Source organism: Gadus chalcogrammus, chromosome 15, assembly GCF_026213295.1.
Source record: "Gadus chalcogrammus isolate NIFS_2021 chromosome 15, NIFS_Gcha_1.0, whole genome shotgun sequence".
Taxonomy (NCBI): domain Eukaryota; kingdom Metazoa; phylum Chordata; class Actinopteri; order Gadiformes; family Gadidae; genus Gadus; species Gadus chalcogrammus.
In genome coordinates this window covers 14,953,213-14,965,463 of record NC_079426.1, presented here as the reverse complement: position 1 = coordinate 14,965,463, position 12,251 = coordinate 14,953,213, and the positions used below count along the sequence as shown (strand labels likewise).

General features: G+C 45.6%; 1 protein-coding gene across 1 annotated transcript in view; it reads right to left on the bottom strand.

The window, feature by feature from the left end:
- Window positions 1–779: 779 nt before the first annotated feature.
- Window positions 780–12,251, bottom strand: part of LOC130405022 (cilia- and flagella-associated protein 46-like) — a 56,400-nt gene continuing 44,928 nt past the window's right edge. Inside the window, 9 exon segments of the mRNA XM_056609979.1 lie at window positions 780–1,576; window positions 1,839–1,928; window positions 3,014–3,150; window positions 4,656–4,737; window positions 7,723–7,835; window positions 8,359–8,464; window positions 10,111–10,146; window positions 10,876–10,936; window positions 11,125–11,204. Coding sequence (XP_056465954.1) covers window positions 1,470–1,576; window positions 1,839–1,928; window positions 3,014–3,150; window positions 4,656–4,737; window positions 7,723–7,835; window positions 8,359–8,464; window positions 10,111–10,146; window positions 10,876–10,936; window positions 11,125–11,204 — 812 coding nt within the window. The 3' untranslated portion in view covers window positions 780–1,469.

Genomic DNA, 12,251 nt, shown 5'->3' with positions numbered 1-12,251 from the left:
TCACAGCTCACCCGCACCTTTATTGACAGTGGATTGGGATTTCTGTGGACTCAGAAAGGTTGGAAATTTCTTCCGCCCAAATGAGCTTAATTTTCCAGAAGCAAACCAGAAAAAGCAATTATCCAGCAGGAAATATCTGTTTGCTGAGGGGATGACCTTTCAGACCCTCAACAGCTGAGGCGGGCCTGACTCCATTCCCTTCCTATTTGGAGACAGCTCTATAATAATCCCCCCCAAGGTGGAACCACACCACTAAGGTACAGGTATTTAATGTATAAAGGTTGGAATTCGAAGCTCACTCTAATCGATTTGGTTGATGCACAAAACTGTCATGCATCGCTGGTCCATGTCATCGATGAACAATGTGGCATCATATTTTACCACGGGAAAACGTCTTTCATTAAAACTCAGTGGGGATAATATCTCCACCATTAGAATATAGAGGATTATCAGACTATGTTTGGAATTACATACTCTGCTAACCCCACATCTCCTCCCAAATTAAAAAAAATTACAAATCGATTTAATGGAATTAAAGTGAGCCATGTCTAATTCCAGTGATGCACTGCGATGAACCGGGTTTGCGGTGTGCATGTTGACTCTGTTTTGATGCGACAGGGACTGTTTAGGAGTGTTGCAGCACAAGTATCAACATCAGAAAGGTATGAGTTAAATATCACAAAGTGAATACCATGAGAACTGAGGCTGCGGTTTATCTGATCCCCCCCTGGGCTGTGGGTGGACCAGCAAACACAACACACCTGCTTTGAGTTCTGCATTTTATCTCCATTTTATTTCCATGAAAAAAAAGGAAAATTAAACCATCATGTGGGCATTGTCCAAATGGCCTGCTAATCTGTTGTTTTGAAAGGCCAGTGGGAGAACTTTTGCACCCTGAATGCTCACCATCAGCATCAAACACCGTGTCTGAGAAACAGTCTTCCCTTCTGGAACATGTGAGACCTCTCCGATTTGAAAAATAGTTATACGTGAAATACTGAGGTGTCAAAGATCAAGTAAAATGTCACAGATTAACACAGGAAATTACAAACATAAAAGGGTTCGAAGGCGGCTAATTCAAAAACAATAACTATAGGTCACTTTAAATATCCCTACAGTCGGCACCTTTATTCCTGGTAGGCGGCCTTCCTTCTAGGTAAGGGAAGACCCCCTGAGAATAGGAAGGCTGCATGCTATCATCTTCTTACCTCTTTGGTAAATAACCATGCTCTTTGCATTTGGACAACAAAAACAAAAACATCAAACATCAAAAGGAACATGACGAACACTTGAAGATTATCAGCTAAAGGCCATCTAAAAACTAAACTAACTAGTAAACGATCGTAACTATGAACTGTTATACTTTGGTAAAGCACATAACTGTGTGTACACGTTATTTTCATGCAAAAACATGGGGCACCTATTCCATAAATAAACATGAATTCGTCTAGGGAGGGAATTCAAGTGTGTCATTCAATTACCAAGTTAGGAATCCCATACAGAATACAGTTAAAAGATGACCATGAAACATCTGCCTTTTGGTACACACCACCCAAACTGCCACTGGCTGTAGACTCTGAAACTCCAGAGAGAGGGAGGGCCAGAAAAAAGGGACAGAGTGGACAAAAATATATATTATAATAATATTTGATACATTTGAATGATATTAATATAATTTTTTTTTGTGTTGATGTGTTTGGGTTGTATTCTATATTGGAAAATAATACTTTCGGTTGCCAACTGCTTATCAAGCGGAGAGTTCCAGTGAATGTGTTCTGTTATGTGTTACACTACAAGTTTGTGGAGCTTGGGTCTGCCCTGGAACAACTGGGTCATACCATTAGACGGGGGAGCCCCACTGGGGCCTCTGTCCCCTTTCCTCAGGCTGTGGAGCGCCTGGCCAGAGGAGAGCCCTGCCGCCAGGAGACCTGCAACACAGTGGGTCAGTCCACATCCTGCTGGTCCCCAGTAGACCCAAAGCCCTCAACGAAAGTGTGCTTCGGTGTTAATATGAACCACGCTAGACGTGACATTTTAAAAGGGGCCAATGCTTCGCTCGCATGCATGTACACTTCATGCTCGTTTCATTTAACTGTATTTCTTGTATATATATACATATATATATATATATATATATACATACATACCACTGACTGAAGTGATCTATTGCTTTTATACAACGGTTACTATTATGGCAAAACAAGTCATAGACACACTACATTTAAAAAGAAACCAAGAAAGTCAAAGTAGCCGTTTTATTAAAGAATACAAAAAAGTAGTCTCTCCTGGCTGCCTTCAAAATGCACGACGGTCGCTATGCAACACACTTTAGCGTCCCTCCGAGAGAAGGCCCGGCTAGAGCGGTTCGCCGGCAATTTATCCTATGGAGCAGTTCACTCACCGTGTGCCTAGGCTTTCGTTAGTCTCTCCATCGCCTTGCTCACTCCCGGAGTAACAACATTTACACCCTCTCCATCATCCAACATATGTTTGACTTTGTAACTGTTTCTACTTCCAGGCGCGGAGTGATATGCAAACTTTCACAAAATGATCGGGCGTCATAGCAGTTATGTATACGCTCATTATACAACAGTTAGGAACCAATCAGATCGCTGGATTTAGGCCCCCCGTTGTATCAATAAATATATATTAGTGCTGTCAGTTAAACGCGTTATTAACGGCGTGAACGCAAACCAATTTTAACGGCGTTAATTTTTTTAGCGCAAGATTATTATTTTTTTCTTTGGCTCAAAACAAAGAAGCAGTAGCTTGACTGCTATGTTCAAGGCTTTTTTTTTGTATCGTCCTGTTTTGATCAGTATATGCCAATGTTGTTAGCAATAAAAAAACATTTTCACAAGACAAGCCGATGCACTTCGCCATGTTGATAAGAGCATTAAAATGAGAAAAGTCAATGGGACAAAGAAATTGTCTTTTTTTTGCTTGACAGCACTAATATATACAGTATATGTGACCAATAAAACTCTTGAATCTTGAATCTCTTCACACCCACCGTCCAACAGGGCGGCCACGTTAAGGGCGTGGGTCCGAGGGGAGCTGTGCCACTGGTGCAAGGCGACGCAGCGCACCCCGCACAGGCTCAGCAGCAGGGCCGTCTCCACGGGCCCCTCCAGGGCCAGCCGCCCTGCACTGATGGATCAGAGATAAGATACACCTTTATGAGTCACTGGAGGGCCGTTCAGGTGTCACCGCAGAAACAGCAATGAAAAGGAAACGCCCTCGAGGTCAGGGGAAGAGTACAGACACAGACCAAGATGTTTGCGATACAAATATAATAGGCATGCAAATATAAATAAAGTGAGACATTGAGCAGCTGCCTTTAGATACCTGCAATTCACCAGAGAGAGACAGAGAGAGAAAGAGAAAGAGAGAGAAGAGGCGGAGTAGTGTTGAGCAATAAAGAGTATGCCCTTGAACCGATGAACATACAGGCCAAGTGTTTCCTTCCATTCCAAAAAGAGACACCTCGCACACAACTCTGCAAACCATCGTTGCCATCAAATTTTAGCCTTTTCAGGATCTCCATTTAAAGTCCCATGGCATGCTACTTTATGGATGCTTTATTATAGATATTAGTAGGCCCCAAACACAGTTTTTGAAGACGTTCCCGAAATTATGCGGGGCTCAAGCGGGAGACATTCGAGGCCAACAATCCCTTTCTCCTCCATGTCGTGGTTCATGTACTTCAGGGAGCCAAAGCCAAAGTTCCTTTCCCCAATTCATTCTCAACCATGGCTGAGGTAACCCCCACTACGAGTCTCGTTGTGGAAATACAAGAGACGAGAGTCTGACATTATGTGCCATAACACCAACAGCACGAACAACACTTGCGTTACAGTCCTGGAGCTCCAAATAATATCATATAATACATAGATATCTATATCATATAATACATATTATCACGGCCAAGCTGTGTGCGCCTCAAGACGATATTATGATCACAAACGACTTCGTCGGGTTCTCCGACGTCTCTGGTTCTTCCCATTCCACATCAATCTGAAGTAGACTGAACCGCTCGCTGCCTGCTGCCCCCTGCCGGGCGGTGGTGCTTCACGGCGGTGGTGCTTCACGGCGGTGGTGCCTCGCGGCAACCGGTGGCAGGCAGCATGTCGCAGTTCATACAAAGCCAGGGAGTCAAAGCCAAAGTTCCTTTCCCCCAATTCCTTCTCAACCATGGCTGAGATAACCCCAACAACAGTCTCGTTGTGGAAATACAAGAGACGCCAAAGAACCGAAGTGTTATGCGCCATAACATCAACAGCAAACACTGTGTGTATTCACACACACACACACACATGTGGCGCTCGCACGGTCGTGTCTCATTGGCGGGCCAAATTCTCTGGCCGGGCCAGGCAGAGAAAGGGGAGGAGCTTAGATCCTTTATGACGACATATGGGTACATTCCAAATCAGCGCGCTTGAGCCTCCATTTTTTCAAAGGCAAGCAGAACACCTAGTGCTCGTTTTACACCGAACGCAAGTTTTAGCCACTGGCAGGCTAGGGGAACTCATATTCATGATAGAAAACCTCATAAAGTGAGATTTTCAAGCCATGGGACCTTTAAGGAAGGGAGAAGGGTGCAAGTCGAGGATGGTAACTACTTGACACCTTTACATTCAAATCACTGTCCTTACCTTTTCTGCAGGTCCAGGTTTGACTGGCGTGCAGCACTGGCTCTGTTCTGGAGCAGGTCGAAGATCAGCGCTAAGTGGCACTCTGGAGGAGAGAGAGGGAATAGTGATTTATTGGCCAACAGCCTCCAAGATTGACTACCGCCACTCCAATAGAGACAGTGTTTTCCAAATAATTTAATTAGATTTGTTGTGATAGCCGACCTGCGGTGAGGGGTGGCGGAGGGGGTATCTGATGTGGGGAAAAGCGGTGTAAAGCTGCCCAGCTTTACAGTGGGCAATATTTCTACACAAAGTGAATAACAAAGTACCATGCACTGGCCTAAATGAAAGCCAAACTGAAGCACAATTAAACTGCAGATGTCTCACGTTTCATGTTCCCGATGGCATGTTGTATTTGTTTTTTTCGATCATTTCACGGTCATGAGCGTTCGTGACCTTGAACGCAACAATGGAGACGTGGTGAGTTTACAGTAGAATGCAGCATGGAGGCCACTGAAAGTGTTCCGCAGTTTACAACTCATCTTGTTTTACACTAGTAATTTGTCCCGGGAATGACTGTTAGAGGGTGCGAGAGGGTTTTATACGGTCGAGCGAGGCGAGAGAGTGGGACAGGGAGGTGCAGAACGATCAATGCACTTAGCTTGAACCAAAATGCAGATGCAGGCCAGGCTCTCTGATTAGAGAGCGTGCATTTCACAGCTGGTCAGCGTCTTCTGGGGTCCAGCTTGTCAATTGGCCGATATACCAGCACAATACCAATATACAAGGAGGCCAATGCCATTATTAGGTAACGCTATGTACCTGTTTTCACTGGTTAACGGAAATAAGCAGACTGATAGTGTTAGTGATAAAGTAGACGGGTAGCCGATTAGACAAGACCTACAGGATTGAGACTATAAAGCTCTCATAATGTAATAATCTCAAAATGTGCTGTTGGTTCTGCAGAAGAAGAGAGTCCGGGAGGGTAGAGTGTGAGGTTAGATCGATTTCAGCTGAAGAATTCTCGGATGAGCCTCCTCTTTCACCTGGCAGTCGAAGCCCAAAAGTGTGCCAGGTGGCTGGTGTGATTTGGCTTACGAAGGAGGGCACAGGGTGGGACAGATGGAGGCAGGTGTTGGACCCGAAAAAGTACTACTCGGAGAAGCAGGATGGGCAGGACTCTGGATCACCTGCCTTCCGCTCAGAAGAAGGTGTTGCTATCTGGCCACAGATAGGTCTGGGATTGGGGGGGGGGGGGGGACTGTGGCTGAGGAAGAAGCCGGGACGGATGCATGGAGCCAGGTGGTAACCATGGGGCACAGACATCCCCTGGGGCCGCTAGTGTCGGTGACCTGAGCTTCTCAGATGTTGGGTCATTCTGTCCAGCTGGTGATGCCTATAGTGAATATCAGAATGCCATTGGTCAGCTACAATCAGCCTCCTGCTGGGCAGGGGGATAGTGGGGGAGGGGCAGCCGTCGGCCGTGGGGCTAATATTTTGTTGTGCTATAAAGTACAGCTGGTAGTTAGAACAGGGTGTCAGTCGCACTATAGTTAGCAGCGCTACCGGCAGGCGCATATGTCTGGCCTGGGGCAACCGCGGGTGAGCCAGAGAGATTTCTCTGTCAGTCACATCAAATAAAGACACGCTATCTGTGCAGCCTGGCTAACCTTGCCACGCTACAACATAGCGGCATTGGCCCAGGAGGCCGAGCGGTGTGTCCGGCAACCCAAATGTTGCTGGTTCGAACCCCGGCTCGAACCCCGGTAATAATAGCGAAAGAGTATTGAGTGGCTTGTTTGTTTATCTGATTATATTAAGAAATATTTTGAATGAGATCAAGTGTATGTTGCTACTCAGTAGAAGATGATCAGATAATGGGAGGATTTGGGAAGTTTGATTAATGCAGTAAAAAAAAAAAGAGTAGACTAGAATCTTTTTGATTCGGTATTGATAAACTGAAATATATGCATACACAGGATGAAAAACGGATGGGTTTGAGAATGTAAGCCTTGTGCTCCAGTTACTATTTTTATAAGCTGGCATGACGCAATTACTCATTAAAGCTAGGGTAGGCAACATATTTTAAAACACATTTGTTGAAATTATCTTTAACATCCCAACATAAAGCTCTGATAAAAAATAATCGTATTTCTGTGAATATCTCAGGCCTGTAACAAGCCCGTCCAGTCATTGCATTCGGTCCCAAATGAGGCTTGGCAGACCCTTTGCGAGCTATTCATGTATCTTGGTAGGGAGGCTTGAAGGGAGGTTTGGTAGCTTTTGGATTTGATACTTTTCAAATCTAGCCAATCTGGCTAGGTTCCCGAAATTGCCTACCTAAGCTCTAAATGATGAGTTTTCTCCACTTTAAAATTCTGAGAACAGTGAGACCTTGGTGACAGTTCTGTTGCTATAAAATATAAAAGTCACGTATGTTCTTTTTCTTTTTTTTCTTTTACTCTATTGTATTCTTGTTCTGTGTTGCTCACATGTGAAGCACTTTAGCTCCTGAGGCGAGGCGCCACGCATCGAATACTGTGTTGTATCTACCGAGAGCAACTGCAATGTCAACTGCCTTGAAGGCCATATACCAGATGGGTTAGGACAATTCTACATCTGCTTTGTATCGGTGCTGTTAGATTGCGCGAGAAATGGAACTATGGAATGTTGCGTTGAGAATTCTCCATATTGTATTTTAAAAATCAAACAACTGAAGGTCAAAAGCAACACACTACACCTCCGACGTGGCAGCACTAAGGTCCTTGGACAAGGCCCCCTCGCCCTGACTGACCTGCTTCACATCACCTTTGTGGGAAGGACAAATGTGAGTCATTACTCCATAAGTGGTTGTGAGTGGTATGAAAGGTTACTGAGGCACTGCATGAATGCATTCACAGGCTCCTGTTGAGGGTTGTGTCACCTGAAAATGTTAGCAGGTGACATACAGTCACCGGATGTGATGGAGTTTTAGTTTTGGTATGCAAATACAGATCTCAGTGCGAAGAGAAGGGGCGTTCAGCTTGGTGGGTGAGTGAGTGGGTGGGTCGAAGGATTCTGTGGGTGGAGTAAATGAGGGGTAGAGTACCAGAGAGATCCATGGCTGCAAGCTTGACAGGGGGGACGTTGGCCATGAAGCGCTCCGTCCCAAGGTAGATGAAGCCGCTGCACCCGGCCAGGAGCTGCTCAACCTGGGCCAGACTGGACCAGCAGACAGAGAGGCGCGGAGCGTACACAGGGAACATGGCATGTGAACATGGTATATCCCATTATGCAAGGTTGGATAAAAAAATCTTAATAATTAAGGCCTGTGTAGGTTGCATATTTAAGGTTACTAGTGGATTGAGCAATGTTTGTATCTTTGAGTGTTGCGGGGGATCAATGTTTATAGCTGAGATAAAATGACTGCAAGACAATCAGATAATCCAAATCATGTTGTCTTCTAACTGCGCTGTTGTTCATGCCGTGGTCAAAAGTAAAGTAAAACAGAACCCGGGTGCTTCCATTCCCATTGAAGGTGGGAGATGCGTCATGGTGACATCAGCGCGGACCCATCACATACATGCCCTTTATCTGGAGTGTTGGGACATCATGAGCAGGAAGGATGGTGAGTAATAAATTACTTGACACTCACCTTCCTCAGAGTGGAACATTAGGGCGTGTGTGGTTGATTATTTTAACCCGCAACCTTTGATCCCCGAACACCTCTCTCAGTGTGAATTACCTTGGAGTGTGTCTGCTGCTGCCCATGAAGCCATCCCAGAGAGAAGCACCTTGCTGGCTGTGGTCGTCCAGAGTTACCTTCATCCTCTCAGCCAGACTGCCGCCCTCTGTGTGCGCGCACACGCACACACACACACCCACACACAGAATCATAAGTATATGCATGCACACAATCAAAATCATAAAAATATGCACAGCACACACACACATTCATGAATAGATGCATACATATTACACACACATACACACATAAACAAACAAACACACGGAGTGAGAGAGAGAACGAGAGAATGTATAGATTATTATTAGGCTATAAATAGCTCACTTCATCTGAAGTGTACTGGAGTGCAAAGTGAAGACCCTTGAAAAGGGTAACTAAACTTTGGGGACAAAAAGTACACAAATCTTGACCAGCTAAGTCTCACTGCATGAAAGATACTCGGAGGGGCTCCTCGCAGAGCGTGGCGGGTAGGGGTGGGGGCGGGTGACGTGTGGGGGAACTGACTCTCCCCACCACTGCAGAACATTAATCACTTCACGGCTCTGTCCCCCCGCTGGCCATCAGAAGGACTTCCTGCCTCGGTTCCCCGGGTGCAAGGCACCAGCCCATTACTGCCACGCCGGCCCTGACCCCACCCACTTCTCCTCTCCACCCATTCCTCCACCCTCCCCTCCCCACCACCCATTCCCTCCCCACCACCCATTCCTCCCCACCCAGCCCTCCCCTCCACCCATTCCTCCCCTCCAACCGTTCCTCTCCGCCTAGCCCTCCCCTCCCATCCACCCATCACTCTCCTCCCCTCCACCCATCCACCCACCCCTCCCCTCCACCCACTTCTCCTCTCCCCTCCACCCACCCCTCCCCTCCACCCATTCCTCCCCTCCACTCATGCCCTCCCTCCCCTTCTCCCCTCTACCCAGCCCTTCCCTCCCCTCCACCCACTCCTCCCTGCCGCAAAACCTTGCCCTCCACTCACCTCTTCCTGCCCGACCACCCATATAGCTCTGCTCAGCCCCCACCCTACCCCTCCATTTAGCAGCCCAGGTGTCCTTTGAACATTGTGGGGGGCACATTAAAAGGGGCGTACACATTTAGCGTTCTTCTAGTTCTTTTCATCGTGCGCTACATCTGGGAACCTGAAGAAGGGGGGGCTCTTTAAAAAGCAGGCCATAAGGACTCTACAGTCACATGCCCCTAGGACAGTAGCTGGAGCATATGACACGGATGACATGGAAGTGTGCAAATTACAAACTTCTACACACACACTTCATCATGCACACACTCATGCACATACAAATAAACACATAGGGTTTCCTTCAAAGTTATTTTAGTCCACACATTTTGTCAAAAAGCAGTGGCTGTCTTCTCCACTTTTCAACGTGATAGTTTCTACATCCAGTGCAATACAAACACGTACAGGCCGACAAAGATGGCATTGGAACCGTGTGTGCGTGTGGTTGTGTGTGTGTGGTTGTGTGTGTGTGTGTGTAGTCTAGGTGTGAAGATGTCATTTGTGATGAGACCTCCGACTTTGAGGAGTACTTTGGAGACTTCTGCAACGGCGTTCCCTTTGGGATAATCTGGGAGAGATGCCATCTACTTCACTAATAATGGAACTTTGGTTTTAATTTCCTCACTGTCACTGTAATAAACGTAATTAATCGCTCACTGTGTGCTGGCTGCATAGTGATCTTTTCAATACATTGGATAAAAATGCAATTTATTTGATGAGATTTATACATTTTTACTCACCGTAGTTGCTGTAGTCATTGTAGGGGTCGACGATATCTGAGGTGGTGTTAAGAAGAGTGTTCCATGGAAAGGAAATGAATGCCCCTAGGGGGTGACTAAATAGTTTGCACCAATCCAATCTTTTGTAACAGTGTGATAAAAGACATGTTTAACCTTCAATGGTGTTACGAGAGCATAATGCACAAATGGCCTTTTGACATCCTTTAGGCTAAATTCATAGGTCATCCAAACACCTTATCTGTCTCTCTCCATCTTTCTTTCTTGCTGTCCGTCTGTACCTCTCTGTCTGTGTGTCTCTCTCTGTCTGTCTCTGTCCGTCTGTGTGTCTGTCTGTCCATCTGTCTGTCTGTCTTTCCATTTGTCCGTCTGTCTGTCCGTCTTCTTCAAAGGTCATAGTGTCACTCTCCTTCCTTACACTCGGGCATTCAACAAGCATTTCATTACTCAAACTACTCTCCATGGCCCTGCCCATTTCTGAGAACCAATTCCATATGAGGTCAAACAACCCATTATTCAACAATTAGCGTTTTTTTATGACAATTCGTTATCAACCATTGAACAAGTTCAAGTTCCTACGTGATTGAAATGTTTCAGAGAGTGAGTTTGTGTGTGCCATTGCGGTGAGGTCAGTAACACTGGAATGGGTAGAGGCTTGGATACTAAAAAAAAAACGTACGCTATAACTTGCTTGAAGTTATAGTGTGTGATGACCAACACATAAGCATAATATTATTTGAAACCAACAGCTCTTGAAAAAAAGAATACATTTAAAATCCCGGGCATCAACTGGGAAAGCGTGGGGAGGCAGCACGCGGTTTACTGGAGGCTTGGAGAAAACACAAAACCCCCAAATATGTATTATTATATTAGTATACAGATCATCACACAGAATAATAAACAACATTATGTCATCGATTAAAAGCCATACTTAAAAGCGAGGCCAACGGAAAGTTAACTAGTTTCCGGTGCAGACAGCAGGTATCTGGCGGAGGCAGATTAATTGACTGAACTCACCACTTTGATGGCTCTGCTTTGATCTCCCTTCCCCTTGGCCGCCTTGGCCCCTTTGGTCTCCTGTTTATTGTCACCTTCAACTGCCACAAGCAGGATGCAAAAACAAATTAAGCACACACGCCCTTCTGTGCGAGACTCGATTTACATGGTTGAATTCAATTTATGACTACCTGACCTCTAACTCAGCTTATTATATCCGATGAGACAGTATGATGACCTGGCATTAAAGTTACATTTCTTCTTGTGGTGCACTTTCAGGAAGTTCATCACCACTGTGATTCCAAAAGCTCTTTTGCACTGTTCATGGGGAATGAAAACGGTGTGATCTCCACATTTAGAAGCAAACACTCCTTACTCATTCGATTGCTTGAGGAAACAGACAGAGTAAGACGCAGGACTTGCTCCAGGTCCTTTAGAACTCGTGGGACACTTTGTGTCCCAGAAGATCTTGGTTGTGACACAAAAGACTGCAAAAAAACAAAAGTAATTTTTTGCACCTGTTTGTGGGTGAGCTTCCCATCTCAAACTCTGATCCCTCTTGGGCATGTTTCATGCAAAGTGCCGCGCGGAATAACAAATAGCACCTTCGGAAGTGGCCTGGGGTAGTACATCTTCTTGACACAATGGTAAAGTGTTGACGTCAGGATGATGGTAATGCTTTGTTGGAGGGGAGGGATTAGGTTTTTTTGTTTTCCATTGTTATCCTTGCTTTGTGACGATGTGTGATAAGGCGCTACATATCTGCACCTCTCTGTGGTTGTGTTATATATGCAAACAAAAGTGTGAAACAAAAACAAAAACAAAAATGTGAATTTGAGCCTTCACACACAGATACACACACGCTGAAAGATGGAAACACAGCACACACACACGCACACACATGCACACACACACACACACACACACACACACACACACACACACACACACACACACACACACACACACACACACACACACACACACACACACACACACACACACACACACACACACCACACACCCAAACGCTCAGACAGACAGACAAACACACAGTACCTAATTTACCTGTAACCTTTGAAAGCGCATCAAAGTTATGCAAATTATACAACCTTTAAAAAGGTAACGCCATCTGCAAATCCAAATAG